At 39.2% G+C, this 25,648-nt stretch overlaps 2 protein-coding genes across 3 annotated transcripts; one reads left to right on the forward strand and one right to left on the reverse strand.

The window, feature by feature from the left end:
• Positions 1 to 8,746: 8,746 nt before the first annotated feature.
• Positions 8,747 to 13,196, reverse strand: BBS12 (Bardet-Biedl syndrome 12). Of its 2 annotated transcripts, none has more exons than XM_074274973.1 (2): positions 13,093 to 13,196; positions 8,747 to 12,042 (listed from the first exon to the last, which is right to left on the reverse strand). In XM_074274973.1, exon 2 carries the CDS (start codon positions 11,788 to 11,790, stop codon positions 9,706 to 9,708), a length of 2,085 nt encoding a protein of 694 aa, XP_074131074.1. In that variant the 5' UTR covers positions 11,791 to 12,042; positions 13,093 to 13,196; the 3' UTR covers positions 8,747 to 9,705. The 2 variants fall into 2 exon arrangements, with proteins under 2 accessions (XP_074131074.1, XP_074131075.1); XM_074274974.1 differs by lacking the exon at positions 13,093 to 13,196 and adding an exon at positions 12,619 to 12,649.
• LOC141546842 (centrin-4-like) lies at positions 13,185 to 24,508 on the forward strand. The gene is made up of 5 exons (XM_074274975.1): positions 13,185 to 13,517; positions 18,397 to 18,543; positions 21,028 to 21,156; positions 23,343 to 23,480; positions 24,012 to 24,508. Exons 1-5 carry the CDS (start codon positions 13,515 to 13,517, stop codon positions 24,099 to 24,101), a joined length of 507 nt encoding a protein of 168 aa, XP_074131076.1. The 5' UTR covers positions 13,185 to 13,514; the 3' UTR covers positions 24,102 to 24,508.
• Positions 24,509 to 25,648: the final 1,140 nt, after the last annotated feature.

The raw sequence follows: 25,648 nt of genomic DNA on the forward strand, positions 1-25,648 counted from the left end.
AATCTTCTAAACCAAATGCTCTATGCACTATATCACATTGCAGCCCTTTTAAAAGATAGAGGAAGGCATTTTAAACTAAAAAAGACAAGGGGAGTTTGTTTTGTTTGCTAGAGAAATAATTGTTAATTAATGGGTTACTGTAAGAGACATTTGTGCTTTCAGGAACTAATTTTAGTAGTTGGAACCACTGGTGAACTTCTGGGAAAAGTCATCATCGTCTAATACTAAGGAGTACAGAAAGGGATGATAAAGATAATGAAAGCCAAAGGCAAAACTGACCTATCCAGAGAAAAACAAAAGAACTTAATTCTCAATGTTTGGATGCAAGTGAAAATCTTTTAATCTAAGAATAAAAATCTTGTTAATAAATTGTAAGCACCGAAGAGGAGGAAAAATAGAAAGTAATACAATGAAATGGAAGAAAATAATAATCCATTTTGTAACAGGTTGTCTTTGAGGGTTCACTATATAAGGTCAACAGGATAGACACCCACTCCCTCTTGGGTGGCTCCCAGTTTTGGAATGTGGACATCACCAGTCTTTTCCAGTCAATCCCTTTTCCCCTACCAGTCTAGACCTACTTTCTAATACCTCCCTTAGCTCCACCCGAAAGAAGCATCTTTTTGATCCTAAGTGGAAAGGAACAATGAAGGGATAGTCCAGCCTCACTAGAGAGCTATTTTTAAGCCCAGTTTTAGTATAAGGAAGAAAGAGGACCAGATCCATAAGACCATCTGATCTTTCCTTATTTTAAAGGAAATCATCAAAGTATAGCAATTAATGAAATTCTTTTTCATTTAAATCAGGAAACCCCCAGTTGAGATAGAACTCCAAAGAATTAAAGTCTCTGCTTTTGGTCCCATTTCACTCCTTTTTGTATACCTGGGTGACAATACACAAAAAGGTTTCCCCTTTCATAACAGTGAAGTGCACAGAAAGAAACAGGACGACATATTTGTGTCTAGCCAGCATTAATCTGGATTAAACTGAAAGGGGGAACAAATTTTAAAGAATAGGAAAACTTTGGAATTGGTATCTTCCTTCTTGGATGGGGATAGTGGGAGGCGAGACATGTGGTGCCTTAGATCAAAGGGTCAGCAAACTGTGGCCTGAAGCCCAAATTGCTCAATAAGCTAAAATGATTTCTACATTTTAAAATAAATGTATTTTAAATGTAAAAAAACATTCTAATCTCTCCTTACAAAAAAAAAAACAGACGGAGGCTAGATAGGAGTCATTGACTGTGCTTTGCCGACCCCTTAAATTGTCCCATCTGGCCTCCAAAGGCAGAGGCAGCTGAAGCCCACAGAATTCTGGCAGGCGATCACAATAGCCATGATACTTCAACATCACAACAACAAAAATAAATTTTTAAAAAATCCCATTCAGTCTCTATAGTCCCCTTCTTGACTCACCCCAAACTGTGGTCTTGTCATGGGCTTAACCAATTTAAATGTCATCCTGCTTGCTCACTTCTTGCTCATTCTAATGAGATTTTCCTTCTACTCTTTTATTTCCTAAGGAAATGACAAGGAAATTAATTCAAAATATATACAAAGTAATTTTCAGGATGGGGGAAGAAGAAGGGAAGGGGGAGTAATAGTGACTTAGATTAGAATAAGCTTCCTGTAGGAAGCAGCACTAATACCATTTAACCATTTTTTTTAACTGTAGAAAGATAATAAGAACAGAAATGCAAACATTTCCCCTTCTCCCAATACTTAGGGCATACTCTCCTTTAAACTATCTCAACCTCTAGGGAGACTAGGTTCAAACCTAACTTAATTTCTAAGTTGTTTTTGGCTCACAAAGTTTACTTCTAAAGCTTTTCATGAAGGAAGGAATTCTGAAAGATGGAGGTGGAAGGGAATGCATTCCAAACATGGGGGACAGCTTCTTCAAAAGTACACAGATGGAACTGGGAATGTTGAATATGAAGGACAGTAATTAGGTAATTTTTACTGGAATGTAGAATGCATGAAGTAAAGTAATATACAAGAAACTAGGAAAGGTAGTCATTCTCAGCATAATAATAGTATCACAGAAGTAGAAAGAGAAGAAGTGTGAACAGACTTGTGTAACTGAAAAGTTGGGGGCAGGATGGACTGGAGACTAGTAGGGTACAGACCAATTAATAGGTATTATAATTGTCTAAGCAAGATAGATCCATCAATCACTAAGCATTTATTAAGCACCTTCTATATAACAGGCACTTAGAATATAAAGAAAAAGGAAAACTCTCCCTGCTTTCAAGAAATTCAGATTCAATTGAATTATTTCATTCATATACATGGGGAGGTCTTTAACTAGAGTGGCTGTCATGTGAGTAAAGAGGAGATGGAAGTGACATGTGTGAAGATTGAATCAACAAGACCGGAGCCTTAATTGGATGGGAGCGGTGACTAAAAGGGAAGACAACAGGATCACTTCGGGTGATGAACCTGAGTGACTGAAAGGACAATGGGGCCTTAGACACAAATAGACAATTTAGGAATAGGGCAAGAGAAATAAGTTTAGTTGTGGACATGTTAGATTAGCAGTTGGTGATGAACAACTGAGGCAGTAAAGAGGAAAAACCATTGAATAGATTCAACCTTGGTTCATATACTGCCTCTGATACTTAGAATCTGAGTGTCCCTATTAGACAACTTAGGTAACCTCCTGAAACTCATTTTCCTTCTCTGTAAATGAAAGTTGGAATTTTAGAGCTATGATCCTTCGAAGCTTTGATCCTAAGAGGAGGCTGAAGATATCTCTTTGGTAGACTCCCAGCTCAATTTCCCAGAATGAGAGAGGTTGTTTCCTCCTCAGCATCCTAGAGGTATCCTTGATGGTTTGGGAGTGTTTGCCTTCATTCTTGAAGGCCACCTTCCCCATCCATCCCAACACAATATTTTTAGCTAGTAGTGCTTGATGCACTACTACCTTTTAACCAATTAACATTTTTTTAGTGTAGAAAGATAATAAGAACATAAATGTAAATATTTCCCCTTCCCCCAATACTTGGGGCACACTCTCCCCTAAACTATCTCAACCTCTAAGGAGAATAGGTTCAAACTTAACACAATTTCTAAGTTGTCTTTGACTCACAAAGTTCACTTCTAAATGTGGCATGGCCAATGGATAGATGAGCATGCTTCTCTGCTTCTGCTGACCTGGGTTGGGTTTGGGCATCACTATTTGGCTGAAAGGAAATCTCACCATGAATTCTGCTACCAGACTTCTGGTGACTCATTCTCTGACCTTTCAAAGTTCTCAATGTTTGCAGCCATCTTCATCATTCTTCAGTCCAAAATAGGACCAAACAAATGGAAAGAGGAAAATTACAGATGCGTGTATATATAGGCTATGTGCCAGTCTCAGATAAAGAGGATGGAAGACCTCTTCTCTGTTACAGCATTGTTTTCACTCAAATGCTGAAGAGATAAGGGGTCTGGCTTCTTAAGAATAGGGGAGATCTGAAAATGTTTGTAAGCAATAGAGAAGGATTTGGTGCATAAAGATTAAAAACCGGGAAAAGAAATATGATGAAAAGGACAAAGTTCTAGAAGAGACAAGAGAAGATGAAATAATGGGCACAAGTGGAGATCTTGGGGATTAGAAGAGAATGGCCATCACTTTCTGAAACTAGAAGGAAGGAAGATAGAGTTGGTGATAATGTCAAAGTAATTTGCAGTGGAGTTGGGGAGAACTCCCAAAAGCCTCAATTTTTTTTTCAGAGAAACATTCTCCAGAGAGGGAAAAAGGAGACGGTAGTGTGGGAGACTTAAGGAGAGAAAGATAGATTTGGGACAGAGATTGAAGACAACAGGTAAAAAAGAATTGGTTTGTAACATTAAGGGTCCAGTGGACATCCCTTTGCAGTGGGTAGAATTAGCACAGTTGTGTGGCTTCCTCCACTGCTATTCAGGGATCTAGGAACCGAGAATGTTAAAGATGCTTCAGGTTTGAGATTTGGAAAAGAATGATTGGCAATAGGGCATTCCAAGTGCCCTATCACATAATAAGTACTTGATAAATGTTTATTCTTAATTTTCTTTTCCTTTCTGCTTATTTTAGATTTTACTTCTTGTGTGTACAAACACATTGGCAAAATACAAAAATAAGAGTTAATGAAATAAATATTAATCTATTATTTTTATATTTTGCCAATGTATGTTGGTAGGATTGTTCTTCTGAGGACTACATTGATTACATCCCAGAACTTTGATTGGCTATTTCATCATAATTTTCTTTCATATAATTGTGCATATGTACATAATACATATTTCATTTCTGCTTTTTGTCTTATTTCTGCTTTGTGGTATAAAAAGTATGTGCTACTATTTTTGTCTTCTATTATCTTTTCCTCTAAGCACTTAAATGTCATGGTTGTTGAATATGTAGTATTTCATTGTCTCTGGGATGTTTAAACATGATATAGTTTCCTTGTTTATATCTTTTAGCACCTATTTTTGTAATGCCGGAGAAACTGAGGCAAGATAGAGATTATTGAATTTTTAATATTTTATTTGAGAGGGAGAGATTGTTCTAACTTCAATCCTTCATTTTAATTGTGAATCTTTATGCATTGTATGTTTCTTATACATAAAAATGACTTGGAAGTTCTGGACTTTGTAATATTTTGGGATACTTTCAATTTAGAGTTTCTTTTAGGATATCACAAGTGGATTCCCTATATTCTTTGTTCTAATAGATTTGGGCAATTTTTCCCCCTATCATTTCTTGAAATATAGTATATAGATTTTTTTCCTGGTGTTATTTTCCAAGGAGTCCAATTTTTCTTTCACTTCATTTTCAAGTCAGTTTTTTAAAATTATACCTTATCTGTTCTAATTTTTCAGCCTTTATTCTAACATTTCTTGTCTGTTCTGTTCACTTTATTCTATTTTTTTTCAGGAAATCCACTCTGATTGCTTCCCTCCTTTTTATGCCATTTAGTCTTTCATTTTCCCCTCAAGAACTCTTTTTAAAAAAACCTTCCAAACAACTCTTGGAGTCAGTTGTATGTCTCTCTCTGTCTTTCTGAGTCTGTCTCTGTGTGTGTCTTTGTCTCTCAGGTTCTACTTGTTCTTATGGTGTAGTTACTCTCCTCTGGGTCTTGGGCTTCTCTTAAACCACAATATTTATTCTCTTATGCTTATTCAAAGTTCTAAGCCCAGTTCTTAAGACTGTATATTTGTGCAAGGACCAGTCTGCTTCCCCCACACACACTCAGCTATCATTAGGGAGATACTTCGTGTTCCAATCCTCTCTGAAATGTGGATGCCACTGTTGAGGCTCTGACACAGTTCTAAATGAGATGACTAGAAACCAGGACCTATCCTCCGTCCTGAATCATGACTTCTTCTGTCTCCCAGTAACCTAACATGGATGCTGAGCTTCATGCATCCCCCCACTGAAAGCTGGCCTTTTTTCTTCCTGAAGTTTCAGGTGTCTTGAAGGATGCTCAACCTTTGTGGTGACCCACTTAGGTATCAATAACCTGCTGGAAGGACAGCAGAAGATAGTTCTATCTTTTGCTGTCCATCTAGGAGATTAGAGTTGAACTTTTGCTAAACTTCAAGCTTTGCCTGCTCCAAATCAGGCTTGGCTTCCTGTCCCCCTGATACCATCTTCTTGTGTAATCCTAAAATAGATGAAGGAGCATAGTGATTGATTATTAATCATTGTTTCATTTGTCAAGTGAGGTGTTCTCAGCCAGGACCTTCCACATTCTCATCTTAACCAGAAATCTGAAACCAAATTCTTGAAGACATACAAGGGAAGAAGTAGAATAATCAGCAATTTTTCAATCATTATACAGAATTCTGTGAAGAGAATACCTACAGCTATAAGAAGCAATTTTTTTTCATGAGGAAAGAAAATATCAAATAAAGCAAACAGAAGCACAAGAATTACCCAGGGAAAGGTAGGTTTGAAAATAATGAGAAAGAAATACAACTTTACATTTTTCTAAAAGACTTCATTTAGCCATTCTCAAGACTGGGGAAAGAGTGGGGATTCTGGTGAAGAGGTGATAGAATGTTTGGTGGATTAGTGATGACTCTCCAAGAAAGAGAACAAAAATACTCAGAAATAGTAAAGGTTAATGGAAGAATTCTTGACTTTTAAAAAATTGTTATTGATTCAAATTGACATTAAGTAGACCCGAAGAATAATGTACACACTGACAGCAATATTGTAAGATTATCAATTGTGAATGACTTAGATATTCAGCTAAAACAATTCTTAAAAACTTATGAGGAAAAATGTTACCTATCTCCAAAGAAAGAATTAATGAATCCTGAGTACAGATTAAAGAAAATTTTTACTTTATTTTTCTTGGGTCATGATTTTGAACCTTTTTTTTCAATTTGAATATTATGGAAATGCATTTTGTATGACTACACACACCAAATAGAGGTGTGTGGGGAAGAGAAAGAATTTGGAACTCAATTTTAAAAGATAGTTGATGAAAATTGTTTTTACATGTAATTGGGGGGGAAGAAAATATTAGATGAAATTTGAAAAATCAGTTATATTTCATATATGAGCCAGTCATATCAATTAGAATTGATGTTTATTTTCTACAAGGTAATTTTAAAAATATTCATATTCTCCAGTCATGAGCCTGAGAACTTAATGATAGGGGAATAGAAATTGATTAATGTAGCAGTGAATAAAAATCAAAAGCCAGAGAATTAAAAAAATCCTAACATGTTCACTATACTCTGGAAGGTAACCATAAATAGTTTAAAAAATTCTCTCCCTTGAAGATTGGATATGCAGAATTGCAGCCACATTAAATCAAGTAAAGGACACTTACAGAAATCTGGAATAGTCCTGACTAAAGAAATGCTGAAAGGAAAAAGCAAAATATGAGTGCTGAAAAGTAGATTGGAAGGAATAGCCCAGGGAATTGAACTTGAGGAAAAAAAGCCAGTTAAGTTTTCCTTTCTTACTTTTTTTTTTCCTTCTTGGAAATCAATTTTAATGAGAAACTGATGGAATGGTACCTTCTATGCATTATTTGCTGATCAGAGACCAAATTCAGTTAAACAACATCTCCAAGTTTTGTGGTAATAGAGGTCAGGATGATAGCAGCAAGAAGTCTGGTGTTTTCATCATATGTAAATATTCTAGAAATTGAATAATTTAAGGAATGACAAGTCTCTACTCATCAACTTTAGTTCCAAGTGGTTATGCACGTGTCTTAGAGACATAAGAGGCACTGAGTTTAAAAGAAGTACTGACTACAGATTTTTTTCTTTCATAATGTTGATTTATGGATTATCCAATATTTATCTTTAGCAATTTATATGGGGAAAAAGAATAATATTTTCTGTATTTTTATCATGGGTTATTAGCAAAATTTGGTAAATAAGAAACTCAGGTTACTGATAACTGAGCTTGATGACTAAAGAATGACCAAATAATAGAGAGGACCTACAAGACCCACGATGAAAGGGAAATAATGCAAACTTTAACCACCTGGGCATGAGGGGCTCAATAGAATTTAATAAAGGTAAACTGAGGAGCAGAATTCTGAGCTTCATCAATTTAATAGCAGGAAACAAATTAGGCCAATGACCCATAGGAGAAGGCACAGTTCCTTTACATAAGCATAGAATAAAGAACCTGGATAGGTGAGGAAATTAATGCAATTAGCTACAGGGCTAGCAGCTTCATGGGGGTGAAGACAGTATTATTGGTTAGAAATTAGGAATGGGGGGCTAGCAACAATCCCATTCTTCTGTGACTTAGAAATAGTTGTTGTTTGAGTCTACCAGCAAATTCAGAGATAAAGGATCAGACTTTTTATATAACCAGCCATCTTGAAGAGCTTGGTGGTAATATAAAGATCCTAGACCAGATTTCCTGGTGTCCACTTGAATAGCTCAAGGATAACAGATTTCTTTTGAGGCAAAAATAAAAGTGATTAGCAGAAGAACTAAACTTCTAAACTTAGTTCACAGTTAAAGAGCTATGATTTGAGCAATCACACAGAATAGGTCAGCAATACAGAATAGGATCAATTAGAGTAGAATCAATTATAAAATTATATGGAATCAATTTAATTTCTTCACTGGGAAGCATGGGTGGTTGTGATGTAATGCATTGTTACAGTTTTTAAGCTAATAAAGATATTAGCCTCATGTCCACTGATTGCCCAGGAACGAAAAGGTGAGCAAATATGATATGAATTTGATGAAACACTAACCCCCCCCCAAAAAAAAAGAAAAAGAAAATGCAATACATTGATGCATCTCAGGTTCAAATGTTCTATCTTCCATATATTCTGAATGTCAGGATTAAGATTACTAAAGGTTTCCACTCAAAATATCAAAACTTTGGATTTACATATTCGTTTAGAGAGGTACAAAAGCTTAGATATTAGTGATAAGAACAAGATCCATAAATGGGGGGTAATTGGAACCAAATCTATGTTTTACAGAAAGGACAGTTTGTTTTCTTTGGTGTGGAGGGAGCTTTATCTTGTTTGGAAGTTTTATTCTGAGGTAATTCCTAGAACTGGAATGACCAACAACATCTGGAATATATCTTATAAAGCTGCTTTTTCTGCCCTGGGACTGATAGGAAGTATGAACTGATTGGCTTATAGAACTTACTGAACAAGCTGTACTCTATGTGCTTGCATAGCCTAATCTTGTAAGATCCTATATATAAGCTTTGTCTTCACTAGGTAGTCAAAAAGGAGAGACACTTGGAGATCATCTTCCTTGTCTTGACAACAATTAGTATCTAAATAATAAAGACCAAATTTATTGTGACTGTACACATTTAAAAAGCAAATTTATCTCAATAACTTTAAGATTTAGAAAATATCTTAATAACATACAGATAACTTGGCATATAAACCCAATATACAAAAATGCGAATTTATAAAATCTAAAATTTGGGAGATTTTTTTATACCAAATAGACTTTTTACATAGTGATTTCTCTTATTACATGTAATGATGCAATTTAAAAATTCAGCTTATAAATACTTAAGTACATTATGTACGACAAAGTAAAATGTATTTTAATACTAGAGATAATAAAATCTCAAGGATATTTTACCAAAAAACAAAATCTGAGTGTATACAAAAAAGTGCAGACCTTCTCTCAAAAACCACTTTAATCCATAATATTCTGTCTCTACATCTTTAAACAAACAAACAACAACAAAAAAAAAAAAAAAAAAAAAAAGAAATGAAGTTAAACTAATGAAATGTGTAAATTTTTTTCACATGACATAGGTTTAAACCCATCACTAAATAAGACAAATTCACTTGTCACACTGAACCATATACATTCTTTTCTTCTTTCTCCAAATAAAAGGAAAATTTTGACAAGCCAATTACTTTTTTTCCAGCATATGTTGGCCTCTCATCTGGAAAAAAATTTTTTTTTGTCTTACTCCTGGTATAGGAGGTAGGTTGCTAAAATCTGAAAAGTTCTTTAATAGAACACGTAGGCAAGATCCAGGTCCAGAACATATTTAGCTAAATTCTGATAATGTTTTTTCAATATTAAGCAGCAAAAGTATCTCAAATTTCTTGTTTACTGTTAGGAAGAGAAAGGCATTAATTTTTTTTTCTTCTTGGTACTTATTACATCTGTATTCAACATAGAATGGTATAGTGGCTACTATTTACTTTTGGAGAGAATCCTGGATTTTCTTTAAAGGTGTTTATTATTATTTTCTCATGGTACAGAACTACAGTAACAACAATTCTTCAGTCTCCTGTGAGTTTAACTGTGTATACTCAGCCCCAGTAATAATTTCAGCATCCGTCTGAAGCACTAGCAACACCAAATCTAATGCCCTGCGCCATGCCTCCATCTTTGGTGTAACAACATCATAAACCTTTGAAAGTTCCTTCAGTTTACTGGGAATACCTGAATTTAAAACACCACTAGTCACTTTATTATATTCTTTCTGAAGGTATAATAGGGGACAACCTGAGCCTGTGATTTTTTGGAGAAAGTCTTGAACGAATGTGCTGGCTTCACTCTCTGAAGAGCAAGTGCCTGTGTTATACACAACTGATGAAAGGTACCTGTGCCATCCCCCCGCCAAGGCTTTAAGTACAGCCGTTCTATAAAGCTCCTGGGAAGAGGCCACCCACGAAGTCGTATGAAGCTGTGCTGAACAATCCGGGTCCGCCTTTTTATGCGACTGTTCTATCAGCCCCTGAAGATGAGAAAGGCATAAGACTTCCACGGCACCCCCTCCAAGAAAGACCTTCTCATCCACTAGAGCATGGTGCAAGCGATAAGCACAAGTCCAGAAGTGATCTTCCTTGGCTTGCATCTGTGCTATGATGGGGCTAGTGAGCACAGCTGTAGCCAAAAGCACTCCTTCAGCTTTTATTATCACAGTGACTTTATTGCTCACTTCTTTGGAGTTCAGTTGGCCTGCTCTCCACAAGCTCACAATGGCGCCACTCCCCACGCAGTCTTCATTCAGCTGTGTAGCATAGGTGACCTGCACTGCCCCAGTGACCTCTGCAAAATCCTGCAACACATGCTGACTCACTGGCCCAATTATCAGCAAGTTACTATGCATACATCTTTCCATTAAATTTTCTGACACATTTCCTCGCACCATGACTAGTTTTACATTTAACTGAATTAATGTCTCCAAAATATAGTCCACCCATTGTTTCTCTTGATATGGCACACTTTCCAATTCAGTTTTAACATTCCCCAGTCCATTAAATCCTAAGTGATGGTAATTCTCTTTGAAGTCACCATCAATAAGAACTACCCGCAAAGGCTGATTCTGGAGTTCTCTGACTATAGTTGTATAGTTTATTGATATTAGAGTAATATATCCAGAGTAGATACTAGAAAAGCTTTCAGGTATGCCTGGTAAACAGCAAGTGGAAATTTTTGAAATATCAAATCTAAATGGCACCGTAGAATTCTTCCTCATCCGTGCATTCTGATATTGGCATCTGACCGCTGCTTCCACTAATGCCATACTGCTATGATCTCCATGACTCAGGCCCACCGCCAGCTGCACCAAATCACTGCATGTATGAATAGGAGAGTTCTGATGTTCTTCACTGCTTGTCTGATGAGACATATTTTCTGACTTATTGAAATGCCGGCTATGGCTTAGTCTTGATTTGCTGGTATACCTATTTGTAAGCAGATTGGTTTGGGGAGCCTGCAACATCACTTTAGGTACAGATTGAGAATAAGAAGACCTGAAAGAAAATTCAGAAGAAGGCCTGGAAGAAAATGAAGGAGTGGAGGACACATCTTTCATGAGCTGCTCTCTTTGTATCCAAGGAATCTCTGTTGGAATCTGCACGAGGGGGCTGGGAATGATACTCAGGGTTCCAAGAAAAGGATATCTCTTTGTGTCTCCAGTGTTGTCAACTATATCGTGTAGAGAGATCTGAAGAGAAACAACTTCTTTCCTGCAGGACTTCAGGCCTTCTGACATCACTGACACTATGACTGAAATAGGGATGTCTTGCTGCAGACATTCTAGGGCAGCAGCGCTCCACGCGCCAGCAAGGAACAAGAGGGTGTTGGTCCCAGTGCCGTATGCATTCTTCTGTGACTGCACTGCTTCATAAAGAAGTTGTCCCACAGAACTATTTAAATCCAGATTTTCGAGAAGCCTCAATATGGAACAGGTTAACACACTTTCATGAGATCTTTCACCTATAATGAACTTGGATGACTTTATAGGGCCTAGGAAACTTCGTCCTGTTTCTGTTAATGAGGAAAGCTGCTGAAGTCCGATATGCTTCCTTCGGTTTATATTTCTGCAAGCCATGACCATGATTCAGTAACTCCCAATGAAATAAAAGCCACGCCTTGCCCTCGACCAATGTTAATGCTCGTTATAAAACAGGCTGTTTCACATTGTCTGGAGCAGCTAAGATCCTGCTGACAATGTGAATACACATATGGCAGACGCTATTATCTTATGCTCCACCAATTTGCTGGTACACTGCTCCTTCCACAGGACAGTCTTTTCCACTGATAGGGTTCAATAAGCAGACTTGATTACATTTTGGTGAAATATTCTTTTCTGTAAAGGAAAAGTAAAGATATTTATTCAATATTTATTCAAATGAATTCAAATGAATCAATGGACTAAGAGGAAATGAGCATGAAAAACCGCTAATTGCATTGGCTCCTACATGACATTAGTCACCAAGGAAGAAGCCATCCTCCCATTGGACCGCCGATGAGCTCGGGGGCGGGGCCGAGGAAGGAGCTAGGTTTATGTCTACTTACATATGCATACATGAGACTACATGCACATACGGTACTACAAGAGACTAAAGATTATCTGGACTAAGCCCTTACTTAGGAAATGAAGAAACTGATGTTCAGAGGCATTTAGTGACTTGTCCCAATCCATCAATCAACATTTACTGAATGACTACTATATCCCAGGCACGATCAATCTCCTTAGGCCCAGGAAAATAGTAGCTAGGAAAGGGATTTAAACCCTGGTCTCCCTAAGGCCTTAATCTCCCTGTACCTCAGTTTATTTCTTTGTCAAACAGATAAGAGATGGAAGTGGATAGGGGTAGGTAGATAGGTAACTAGATGAATATGTAGGTAGATGAAAGGGAGCCAGAAAGACTGATACACATACATAAAAGGCGCACGCGCACGCACACGCGCACGCACGCAAGCACACCCCCCACGCACACGCACACACTTTGTACAAGACTGGTTCTTTACACGTCCGTTCCCAGTGCCGCTGCCCGCAGGTTGGCAGCCCTCTGAGGCAGCCCCCTCCCCTCCAGCATGGGTTCCCCAGGGTCTGGCATGAACGGGGCACACGCACGCACGCACACTTTGTACAAGGCTGGTTCTTTACACGTCCATTCCCAGTGCCGCTGCCCGCAGGTTGGCAGCCCTTTGAGGCAGCCCCCCCCCCCCCCCGCCTGGGTTCCCTAAGGTCTGGCATGCACGGGGCACACGCACACACATGCGCATGGGCACATCCAGACAGCCAGAGCCTAACGGGTGCTCACTGCCAAGGCCTCGGCCTCCCCAAGGCCTCTTCTGGCAGAGACCTGAGGTCACGCAGCGTTTCTCCCTCTGTGTCCCCGGGTGACCTTACCCACGCTAGCTCCAGATTCAGCCCGGTCCCTTCTCCCGCCAGGCCCACCGCTCTAGCAACCAACCCCCTAGGTTCTAACTGCGCATGTGTCCAGGGGAGAAGAGCCGTCGCTAGGCAACCGGGAGACGCCCCTACTCTACGGAGTCGGTTAACTCCCGGGATGGGGGTGGGAGGTGGCGGAGGAACGGTCGTTCGATTAGTCTAGATCTCGCGGAGGGGGCGGGACCGAGGAAGAAGACGTCCTGCCATTGGACCGCCCGATGATAGCCGCGCGAGCTCGGGGGCGGGGCCGAGGAAGGAGCTAGCCTTGACAACGGTTGTGGCGCTTCTGCAGACTAGACGGCAGCGGCGGCGGCGGCGGCGGCAGCGTCGCCTGTGGCTGGAGCCGCTTCTGAGCGGGGCCCGGCTCAATCTCCTGCATCATGGTGAGCCAGGGGCGGGGGACTGGGGGGGAAGGCGTTGAGTAGGGGAAACTGAGGCAGCAACGAGAGGGAAGCGAGGCAGGACTTAAGTCAGACACGGTCTCGTCTCCCTCCACAACGTGGTGTCTCTGGATTCCAGAGCTGGGAAAAACCTGAAAGCGGGTAAACTGAGGCCCGGGGGGGCGGGTCCGGGCGCGGGGAAGAGCCCTCCTTTTTGGGGGGCGTTTCAGTCACGATCGACTCTCCTTTGGGGCTTTCTTGGCGAAGACGCCGTAATGGTTTGTCGTTTGTTTTTCTAGCTCACTTGACAGGTGAGGAAACAGACCAACAGGGGAAGTGACTTGCCCGGGATCACGCAGCTGGCAAGTGTCTGGGGCGGGATTTGAACTCAGGAAGGTGTCCCTGACTCAGCTGTCCCGAGTCCCTCCTTTTATGGCCGGGGCTGGACTCGGGCCTCCAGCTCCTTCCCCAAAGCCAGCCTTTAGTGTTTGGCTACTTTTGGAGCGTTGGTGCTCGTGGGGTGCTGGAGTCCAGGAGGCCCTAGTTCAGATCCTACCTCAATCACTGGCTGGGTGGCCCTAGAAAGCATGAAATGGTTCCATGCCCAGTATCTCGTCTGGGTGCAGTGTTATAGGGAGGGTGAGAAGGCACAGGGAAGGGCGTGTGCAGGCACCGGGAGCTAGTAGCCTGCAGAAGAGAACACTTAGAGGGTCGGCAACACTGCTGTACCCATGGAGGGCCAGCCTTGGTTAGGGGCTGCAGGGCACATGTAAAGGCCCCTGAAGTTGGAGTCCATGCTCTAAGAGGGATGTCAGAGTCAAGGGCCTGTGTGTGAGTGAGAGAGAGAGAAACACACAGGCACACACATACACACACACATACACATCTCTAAGGGACCCAGGGAGGGACTTTTCACCTGAAGCACAGGGGCTCCGGACAGAGGACATCCGCAGGTTATTTTAGAGGGAGTGAATAGTAAGAGAAGGGTGCAGTCATTGGAGAGACAGCAGGAGCACAAACAATCAGGACACAAGAGGAGAATTCGATGGGGCCTGCAGGACCTCAGATGGGAGAAGAACAATCAGGGAAGGAGCTCAGTGCCCAGTCTGCCCTGACTATCAGATGGTGTCACTGGATCTAAGAAGACCAGAAGAGACTGAACGGAGCAGTGTCTAGTGACAGAGCAACTAGGTCCCAATCCTCCCCCAGTGCTTTATGCCCAGCCAAACAGAAGGCCCTTTCTGGGGCTGTTTCCTCAAGTGCAAAATGAAATAGCAAGACTAGGTAGTCTTTGAGGTCCCTTCCAGCCCTAGCTTGATGAATTCAATCTTAAGAACCACTACTACACTATACCTTTGCCTCTTCCTGAGCTAGTCATGCAGGGGGTGGGGGAAGAGCTTGACTGCTTGCCTAAAACTGGGGTCCGGCTCCATTTCTTCTGTCTTTCTCCCTGTCCCCTTCCCAGGTTTACTTCAAGATTAGGTTCTGCTCTAAGTCTAGGGTTTCCCCCAAATTGGGAAAGGCACTACCTGTAAAATGCAAATCAGGGATGGGTCAAGTATTAGAATGCTAATTTCAAAAGGTTCCCACATGCTCATCACAGAAATATAAAGAGCACAACTAATAAATGGTATTCTGTCTGGAGATAGAGAATTAAAATCATCAGAATACATTTTCCAGGTCTGCTGAACTCAGAGGCCTTGGAATCTCTGACTCTTATCTCCTAACAGTTGGTAACAGTCTTCTCCAAGAGCATGGCAATAAATGAAGCTGGCACAGACCAAAAACCAAGAATTTCCAGTTCTCGTAAACAAAGTGAGAAAGGAATCCTCTGAAGCCCTCCCGCCACAAGTTCCCATCCAAAAAACTAGAAAACCACCTAAGGACTAGAGAAGCAGTTTACCAGCATGGCAGAAAAGGTCTGCACTGGGATAGAAGGGGATCAAGGTCCAAGAGCATTAACAGCAGCCAAGCCTCACAGCAAGAGGCCTGCACAGCAAGGCCCCATCGTCCTGCAAACCAGCAGCCTTCTAGGCAAGTGAGCCGGCTGTGTAGCACAGCAAGGCCCCACCTCCAATACAAGGCACCAGCTATTCCATGACCCCACTGCTGACCAGTAATGAAGCCCTGCCATAGGACTGGTCAACAGGGAGGCCCTACCTCCCTGCCAGCAGAGAGATCCTGTTTCCATAGCAACCAAGGAGCAGGGAATCCACCCCTGAGAAAGACCAGCAATAAAGATTAGGGTCTGGTAGAAGAGAGGCCCTGTTTCTATAGCAACCAAGCAGTAGGTCTCGGGCCAGACCAGAAACAAGATTCCTTCTCCAGGGACAGCTACCAGAAACTGTTACCATAGCAACCCAGTAGCAAAGTCCCTGGAGCAGGTCAGTAGCTTACTCTTGCCCCCCACCAAGGGGAGACCTACAGGGAGGTCCATCCCTGTACAAGACAGAAGGAAAATCTACCTCTAGTAAAAGTGAGCAAGAAGCTAAGCCCTAAAGTCCAGTGAAAGGCAGTAATAACACCCTGAGCTTTAGGACAGAAATATTGGAAGAGTGCAGGATCAGAGTCCTGAACTCTCATAAAAACACCAAGTCACCAAAAAAGTAGAAAAAAAAATGAGCAAAAAGCAAAGAAACTCCACTATAGAAAGCTACTATGGAGGAGCAGACATAAATTTAGAAGAGGATAACAGTATCAAAATGGCTACATACAGAGTCTCAAAGATAAATTTAGAAGAGGATAACAGTATCAAAATGGCTGCATACAGAGTCTCAAAGGAAAAGGTAATTTGGTCTCAGATCCAAAAAGAATTTCTGGAAGAACTTAAAAAGGATTTAAAAAAAGTAAATTTAGAGAAGTAGAATAAAAATGAGAGTAATGTAAAAGAATCATGAAAAAAGTCAGTAGCATGGGAAAGATAAACAAAATTTTGAAGAAAATAACTCCTTGGAAAACAGAATTGGCCAAATGGAAAAGGACATTAAAAAAAAACTCATTGAAGAAAATAAAACATTAAAAATTAAAATTGACAAGTAGAATCTAATAATCTGAGACAAGAAGATAATAATAAAAACAATTAAAAATAGAAGAAAATGTAAAATTGTTTATTGGAAAAACTGACCTACAAAACAGATCCACATGAGATTATTATTAAAAAACTTGGGACAACATCTTTTAAAATAGTAAAGAAAACTGACCTATTAGTAGAGGCCAAATAGAAATTGAAAGAATCCACCAGTACCTCCTGAAAGAAATCTCAAAAACTCCCAGGAATTTCACAGCCAAATTCCAGAGCTCCCGGATTAAAAAATACTGCAAACAGCCAAAAAGAAACAATTCAAATACTGTGGGACCACAGCCAGGATTACACAGGATTGGAAGCTACCACTTTAAAAAACTAGAGGGCTTAGAATATGTTATACCAGAAGGCAAAGGAGTTAAGATTACAACCAAGAATCACCTGCCAAAAAAAATATATCTTTCATACCCCAAAAACAAAATAAAGGGGTAAGAAAGAAATTTGTATGGAAAGAAGAGGGGATTGAATGGGGTAAATTATCCCACATAAAAAAGGCATGAAAGAGCTAGTATAATGAGGAGGGAATATGGGTGATGTTGGGCAAAACAAACCTTACTCTTATCAAAGCCTGGTAATTTAAAAACTTTGGTACTTAAAAAATAGATTGGTTGATCAGTGGAACAAGTTAGGTGCAAATTATATTATAGTAAATGACCATAGTAATCTATTACATGATAAACCCCTAAGCTTTTGGAACAAAAACTCATTATTTGAGAAAAACTGCTGGGAAAACTTAGTATAGCAGAAATTAGGTATACACCAGTATCTCAAGCCATATACTAAAATAAGGTCAAAATGGGTCCTCGATTTTTATATAAAAGGCAATACCATAAGCAAATTAGGAGAGCATGGAATAGTTTAAACATGAGTTTATGGATAAGGGAAGGATTTAGGAAGAATGAAGACAGCATTACACAATATAAAATAGATTATTTTAATCATATAAAATTAAAAAAGATTTTGCATAAGCAATATCATATAATAAAAAATATATGGAAAACAGAAAATTTACCTCTGATAAAGGCCTCATTTCACAGATGTAGAGAACTGAGTCAAATTTATTAAAAATACAATTCATTCCCTAATTGATAAATGGTCAAAGGATATGATTAGGCAGTTTTCAGACAAACCAGTTATCTATAGTCACATGAAAAAAATGCTCTAAATCATTATTAAATAAATACAAATTGAAACAGCTCCTTCCTCTCCCCAGCATCGAATCCTTCCTTGTTGAGTCACACAGGGACTGCCTGAAGCAACCTGGCAATTCTTCAGTCTCAAAGTGTCTTTTAAGTACTAAGTGAACAGCATGTTAACCAGAACTAAACATGGAAGCTCTACCCATAGAGCAACAATCTAAGCAAGAGACAGAAATTTAGATCCAAGTGAGAAGTGTTAGAAAAGGTTTGAGAATCCTAGAATCTTCTTTCTCCATTTTCCTTTCTCTTCACTATCTCCTCTTAGTTTGATTATTTGGTTGAAATGTGTCACTTGTGAGAAGAATCAACGTGATGGTGGTTGGATACCCTCATTAGTTTCTCCTAAATGATCTTCTGAATGTCCCAAAGGCATAGATATGTGGGAGTAGTGTCATTGTCAGTAATCTAACACTTAAATTAATTTAAATTGGAATCCTGTTCCAACAGTGATTCTTTTTGATAGAAGCAGGGATCATTGAACATTATTTGTTTGATTTATAAAGAACCTTTTTTTTTTTTTTTTTACTATTTAACTTTTTCATGCATCTCTAATGAAGGGAATTTGATTTAAATTTAATTCCTATGTATTTTTTTTTAATAGGCATCTAACTATAGACCAAGTACTGGTCAGCGGAAGAAGCCTAATATAAAAGTCGAATTGACTGAGGAACAGAAACAAGAAATTAAGGAGGCCTTTGACTTATTTGATATTGATGGATCTGGAAGCATTGACGTGAAGGAATTGAAGGTTTTGAAATTTTTTTCCTATCCTGAAATTCTGAAAAAGTTTTTCATTAACTGTAGTGTTTTTCAAATCTACCTTTATTGTTTAAACATTACAAATGTGTATGTTGAAATCCTAATGGCTAATGGCAACTTTTTCTTTAACATATACAGCCTTCCTGGAAACTGTTTGACATTATTTTCCTATTTCACAGGTGAGAACAATCTATCCTGAGCTCAATGATTTCTCCCCAAATTCAGCTGAGTAAAGCAGGGGCAGACTAGAACTAGTATCCAAGTTGACTCATGCCATTTTTTAATCTTGAGCTAGATCCAGTTAATAATGATTACTCAATGGCTGTGGCCAGGCCTCAGTCAGAAAAATAATCCAGTCCCAGACTTCATCATTCAATCTTTTCCCAGTTAGTAGAACACACCAGAGCTTTGCTGCCATACTTTGAGGACTCACTGTCACCACCACCTCTTTGAAGTAAGACACTTTAGAATAGGCATCATTGCTAAGTAAAATCTAGCATGATATATGTTTGGCTACAACCACTCCTGGGCTCTAGAGGGGAAATCATCATCTCCTTGGGTGAAGGAGTTGTTTATTGATAAAACAACTGAAAAATGCTAGATCCACAAGACCACATTGAGTGTACCTCTGTCTGCAAAGGTTTTATTTAAAGAGAAAAATAATTTCAAGTCAATAAAAATCAGGTAATTTCCATTTCCTCTTATTTCTTAATAGTATTTTTATTTTTCCAAAACATATAGTTTTCAATATTCATTTTTGTAAGACTTTGTGTTTCAATTGTTTTCTTCCTCCTTTACCTTCCCCTCCCCAAAACAGTAAGCAATCTGATATAGGTTAAACATGTAATTCTTTTAAACATATTTCCATGTTTGCCATATTGTACAAGAAAAATCAGACCAAATGAAAGGGAAGAAATCAAGAAAAAGAAAACAGAAAAGGTGAAAATACCATGGTTCAATCCACAGTTTCCATCTCTCTGGATGCGTACGGCAATTTCCATTCCAAATCTATTGAAATTGCTTTGAATCACCCCCACATTGTTGAGAAGAACCAAGTCTTTCACAGTTGATCATCACATAATCTTGTACTAGGTACAATGTTCTCTTGATTCTGCTTACTTCACTCAGCATCAGTTCATATAAATCTTTCCAGGCTTTTCTGAAATCAGCTTGCTCATCATTTCTTAAAGAACAATAACATTCCACTGCATTCACATACTTATTCAGCCAATCCCCAACTGATGGGCATCCACTCAACTTCTAACTCCTTGCCACTACAAAAAGGGCTACGACAAACATTTTGCACATGTGGATCCTTTTCCTTTTTTTTCTTTTTTTTTTTTTTTAAATCTTTTTGGGATATAGAACCAGTAGTGACAGTGCTGGATTAAAACTTTTTAGCCTTTTTGGGCATAGTTCCAAATTGCTCTCCAGAATGGTTGGATCTCTTCACAATTTCAACAATGGATTAAAGTCCCTGTTTTTCCACATCCATTCCAACATTATCTTTTCCTATCGTCTTAGCCAATTTGAGGGGTGTGAAATAGTAACTCAGAGTTGTCTTGATTTGTGCTTTTCTAATCACTAATGATTTAGAGCATTTTTTCCCTATGACTCTACAATTTCTTCATCTGAAAATTGTGTGTTCAAACCCTTTGACCATTTATCATTTGGAGAATGGCTTGTATTCTTATAAATCTGGGTCAATTTTCTATATATTTTAGAAATAAGATCTTTGTCAGAAACATTCTTTGTAAAATATTTTCCCCCAGCTTTTTGCTTCCCTTACAGTTTTGGCTGCATTGCTTTTTGTGTAAAATCTTTTTAATTTAATATAATCAAATGATCCGTTTTGCATTTCATAATGTCCTTTGGTTCTTTGGCCATAAATTCTCCCTTCTCCAAAGATCTGACAGGTAGACTCTTTCTTGCTCTCCCAATTTGCTAATTTGAACAGGCAAGAGGTATCAATATTACCCCTTCTGTCTTCATCATGAACTTATTTTGACCTTATTTTGGTGTAGGGTGTTAGATGTTGGTCAGTACCTAGCTTCTGCCATACTATTTTACAATTTTTCCAGCAATTTTTGTTAGTGAGTTCTTATCCCAAAAGTTGGAATCTTTGGATTTATCAAACATTAGATTACTATAGTCATTGATTATTGTGTCTTGTGTATCTAATCTCTTCCACTAATCTACTCTACTACTCTTATTTCTTAGCCAAAACCAAATGGTTTTAATGACTACTACTTTATAATATAATTTTAGGTCTGGTACAGCCCATACCACCTTTTCTTTGCATTTTTTTTCATTAATTCCCTTAAAATATTTTTGATCCTTTGTTCTTCCAAATGAATTTTGTTATATTTTTCTAGCTTTATAAAGTAATTTTTGGCAGTTTGATTGTTATGGCAATTAAGTAGCTAATTTCAAAAAAATATGATTCAATACAGCCATTTGTTTCTCATTTCAGATTGCAATGCGGGCATTAGGCTTTGAGCCAAAGAAAGAAGAAATCAAAAAAATGATTGCAGAGATTGACCGAGAAGGATTTGGCACCATTAACTTTGAAGACTTTTTCGCCATGATGAGCGTGAAAATGGTAAGATTAACACTATTTTCAAACGAAGAAATAAAAACAATTCACAAAATATTCTCCTTAAATTTTATAAATGTTGTAAGAAGTAAATCTATGCTTGTTCCAGAAGTAACTATATTTGGGGAGGACAGGACCCCAAAGATTATATATTTAGATGAGTTTTTGAGAGATGCCTGACATAGTAACCGTGATTATCACAAGGTCTCAACCTTCTACTCCAGTATGGTATTTAGAAGAGAGGAATCAAGTCTTTATTGTCCTTAGGAAGAGAGACTTGACTCTGAGCTGGCCTCCTTATTGCAGTCAAGGCTGCATCAGAACAAGTGCTTTCTGGACTCCCTCTTTTCTGTGCTGGTTTATCCATACCCATCACCACCTCTCTCCTTTCTGAGATGACTCTCCTGGCTGGCCAGGGCAAATGATGCTGGCTCAGCCCCAGAAGCCCAGATGTCCAGATCTTGTTTTTTCCTCTGGAGCCTCTGTATCCCTTCCTTGTTCATCTCTCCTCCCCAAAGACAATTTCCCCTCCATCTTGGGTCTTCCCTATTCTCCTCCATTTAACCAAACCCCCTTTCTTTCCCAATCTCCTCCCTTCAAACTCTCCTTTTCTCTGCTCCTGTTTCTAGAAGTTTCTTCATAATATTCCTCCATTTCCTTACAGCCTCCTAGCTCTTCAGGCCCTTATCTGTGTCCCTGCACCCACCATTGACCTCCAGTTTAGCAAATCTAAGGAACTTTTTCAACCATCACCTCCAACCTATTTTATTGTTTAATGTGCAACAGGGGTAGCCCAATTTGGCCCTTTTGACTCTATAATAGTGCCTCCTCTTCTCACATCTGGAGTCCTGCCCAATCTTTGTAACTCTGCTCTGTCTCCTTTGCCTTCTGCTCTCTTTTGTTTTTCAAATTAATAAGCATTTTCTATTCCTCCCACCTCTTACCATTGAGAAAGAAACAAACAAAAAAAAAACCAACTCTTGATTTCCCCCACAAATGTTCCACTTCCATGTTTTCAAACTGAGGTTTTCTTATCTGATCATAATCAGCTGTTATCCCACTTCTCCCCCTTTCTGGCAACCCCCGACTCTTGTCTTCACTGAGCCCTCCCCAGCCCTCAGTTCTTTCCCAGGTTGTCATCTTGCACTGGGAGCTCTCCTCCTTTGCTCATTTTGACACTTCAGTGACTGGGTTCCCCTGTGGGCTGGCCTCTGCTCTTGGCTCCCTGGTCCCTCTTCTCCTATCTCCAATCTTGGCTGCCAACCCTCAATCCTGGATCATTCCTTCCCTCTGCTGTCTATGCTCCTATTCACGTGCCCCATAACAAAAATGGAGAAAATAAGAAACCACACTTTCTGTTCTTCATACCCTTGGTTCTAATCAGAGTGCTATGTACTTGTTTTCCATGTTTTACCATCCTTATTAGATGTCAATCTCCTTGAGGGTAGATCTAGATTAAAGCATGCATATGGCCTATCACCCTTCAAGTGTGGCCCTAACTGACGAAAATGCAGTTGGGAAATATCTAATAAAGTAAATAAAATTATCATTAGACAATATTCCATTTTTGAACAAAGTCAGTATGCAGCTGCAATGATCTTCTTGTACACATTTGTGGTCTTTGTTTCTTTCTGAAACACTCCACTGGACTTTGTTTATCTTTGTCTCTATCCTGTGATCTAGCACAGCACATCAAGCAGTTAATTTAACAAGCTTGCTATCCATGTGCCAGGCATTCTGCTAAAAAGCAAAAAAGGATTCATGCCGTCAAAGCACTTCGATTTAAATGGAGGAGACCAGATAGACACACAAGACATATCCGGGAGATGGACTAGATTATAGGATGGGTGGGATATGGCTCAAGCGGTATCTGGTATTCCAGGAACCTACCAGTCGTGTCCCTCAACAAGTCAAGTCTCAGGCTCCTAAGTGCCAGCCCTAGAATAGAAACCTCCTGATGACACCCACAAACCCACCCCTCCGCCTAGCCCTGAGAAGGAAAGGAGTGGGAAGGGGGAGTGAGTACGAGACTAAAATGGTCAGGGCTCAGCAAGATAGGCCAGAATTGGTTCTTTACCCTCTCTGTGCTTTGCGCTTGTGATAGCCCAGCATATTTCTGAACTAAAGCAAGGACAAGTAGCATTGTTCTGGTGATTTAGGTCTCTTATTTGATTACCTTTTCTTTTTTAAAGAGTGAAAAGGATGAAAAAGAAGAAATTTTAAAGGCCTTCAAATTATTTGATGATGACTGTACAGGAAGTATCACTCTCAAAAATATTAAGAGGGTTGCTAAGGAACTGGGAGAAAACTTATCAGATGATGAACTTCAAGTAAGTGTTTTCCTTCACTAGCCACATATCCTTGTTCTTTAGAGATCCATTTGTCTGAAATCAAGCTAGAATTAGAGCTTATTTGGAGAATAAAGCCTTCCTAAAACAGAATTAAATCTCATTAATTAAATTAAATTCCTAAGGAATGTAAACCTCAAGGCAGGAATGTCACAGGTCTTGATTCCTTCTCTCCTCCCAAACTTAAATAATTTTTAACCCTTAGTAAACCTAAAAAAGAGAGTCAGGGCATGTGTGTGTGTGCCCGTATGCATGCGTCTAGCCATGTGTGTTATATGTACCCAGATACGTGTCTGTCTCTTATGAAAGGATGCTCTTTCCTAGAAAAAGGAGAAAAGGCCCATGTATTTGTCTAGTCGGGTGGCGTTGGCTGGGAAGGGTCCAGAGACAAGGTGGTAACGGCAATGATGAAGAGCCACGAGGGGGAGCCCGAGAGCCAAGTCCTGAGCTTATGGGACTCCAGGGCTGACCCAGCTGTATTTCAGATTTTGAAATTAAGCCTTTGTTTTACAGGAAATGCTGGATGAAGCTGATCGGGATGGAGACGGAGAAATAAATGAGCAAGAGTTTTTGAGGATGATGAAAAAAACCACTCTTTATTAATGCTAATTCTTTTGTAACTGTGTCCAAAAGGATGTTACATCTTTATTGTTCTATAATCCCTAAATGTTGACCACCTCAGTTTTTAGATTTTCCCAACAGCATTTTACTTTTGTGGCTAGCCCTGGAGGCATAAGAAGATTTGACTGGACCTGAGATTAATTGCAAAGCCTAACTTTCAAATTCCGGTAAAGATACAAAACTTTCTTCCCTTTTTGTCATCTCACTGATTCAGGGTTATAAGTGCTAACTGGCCAGAAAAGACTTCCAAACAAAATTCCCCAAGTAATAAATGAACTTCCACTTCTTTTCCTTTGCACAAATTTAAAAGTAAACACTGATCTTTTTGTTCTCATTAAAAATAGTAGTCCATTTGTAAAGTGTGTGAAATAAAACTATTATTGCAAGGATAATCTTTTTCTTAATTTACAAAGAATATGTATGCATGGGTAATTTTTCCAACATTGACCCTTGCATAACCTTTTGTTCCAAATTTTCCCCTCCTCACTCCTTCTCCTAGCTGGAAAGTACTCCAATACATGTTAAATATGTTGAAATATATGTATACATATTTATACAGTTATCTTGTTGCACAAGAAAGATCAAGGAGGAAGAAAAAGGAAAAAAAATTGATAAAACAAAATGCAAGCAAATAACAGTGAGAATTCTGTGTTGTATTCCATATTCAGTTCCCACAATCCCCTCTCTGGCTATAGATGGCTCTCGTCTCACTAAACAATTGGAATTGGTTTGAATCATCACGGCCATCAGAATTGATCATTGTATAATCTTGTTATTGCCGTGTATGATCTCCTGGTCCTGCTCATTTCATTCAGCATCAGTTCCTGTAAGTCTCTCCAGGCCTCTCTGAAATCATCCTGCTGGTTGTTTCTTACAGAACGATAGTATTTCGTAGCATTCATATATAGCATTACTTATACAGACATTCTCCAACTGATAGGCATCCACTCAGTTTCCAGTTTCTGCAAGGACATTAATAAGCACTGATGTTCAGTCATATACTTTTTCTCCATAGGAGAAAACATGCCAATTGTCTTAGTTTTGTAAAATATTAGACTACAAAGAACCTTTGACATGTTTTATAGCCATATCTGAAATATTACAGATGAGGAATTTGAGTCTCAGAATGGATAATTGACTCTCCTACAGTCATATAACTAGGCGGTCAATGTCAGGCACTGTTATTTGTGGGAGCTCCTAAGAGATGAAGGCAGTAGAGGACTTCACTATATCCAAGTTCACAAAGCTTGATTTTTCCAAATGATTTTGTTTTATAAATTGCTTTGAGATACAAGGCTCTTTTTTCCACCCTTATTTACCTCTCCATTTTTTCCTCAGTGATCTATATTGGTTGTTTACAGGTGACATCATTCTCTGTTCATGTTCAGGCTGGCCAGCAGTGCCGGAGATCTAAGTTCAAATGATACACACAGCTGTACTTTGGACATGTCACCTACCTTCATCTTCATACTAGCAAAATGAGGGGGCTGGTCTGCGTGACTTAGATCAGAGAAATTGGGGACACTAGG

Source organism: Sminthopsis crassicaudata, chromosome 6 (genome assembly GCF_048593235.1).
Source record: "Sminthopsis crassicaudata isolate SCR6 chromosome 6, ASM4859323v1, whole genome shotgun sequence".
NCBI lineage: Eukaryota > Metazoa > Chordata > Mammalia > Dasyuromorphia > Dasyuridae > Sminthopsis > Sminthopsis crassicaudata.

Excerpts from the sequence above, each read along its gene's own strand:
- BBS12 (XM_074274973.1), bottom strand. The coding sequence starts at position 11,790 with ATGGTCATGGCTTGCAGAAATATAAACCGAAGGAAGCATATCGGACTT.
- LOC141546842 (XM_074274975.1), top strand. Across the intron at positions 18,544-21,027 it reads TTGACGTGAAGGAATTGAAG|ATTGCAATGCGGGCATTAGG; the intron begins GTTTTGAAATTT and ends TTCTCATTTCAG. Across the intron at positions 21,157-23,342 it reads CCATGATGAGCGTGAAAATG|AGTGAAAAGGATGAAAAAGA; the intron begins GTAAGATTAACA and ends TCTTTTTTAAAG.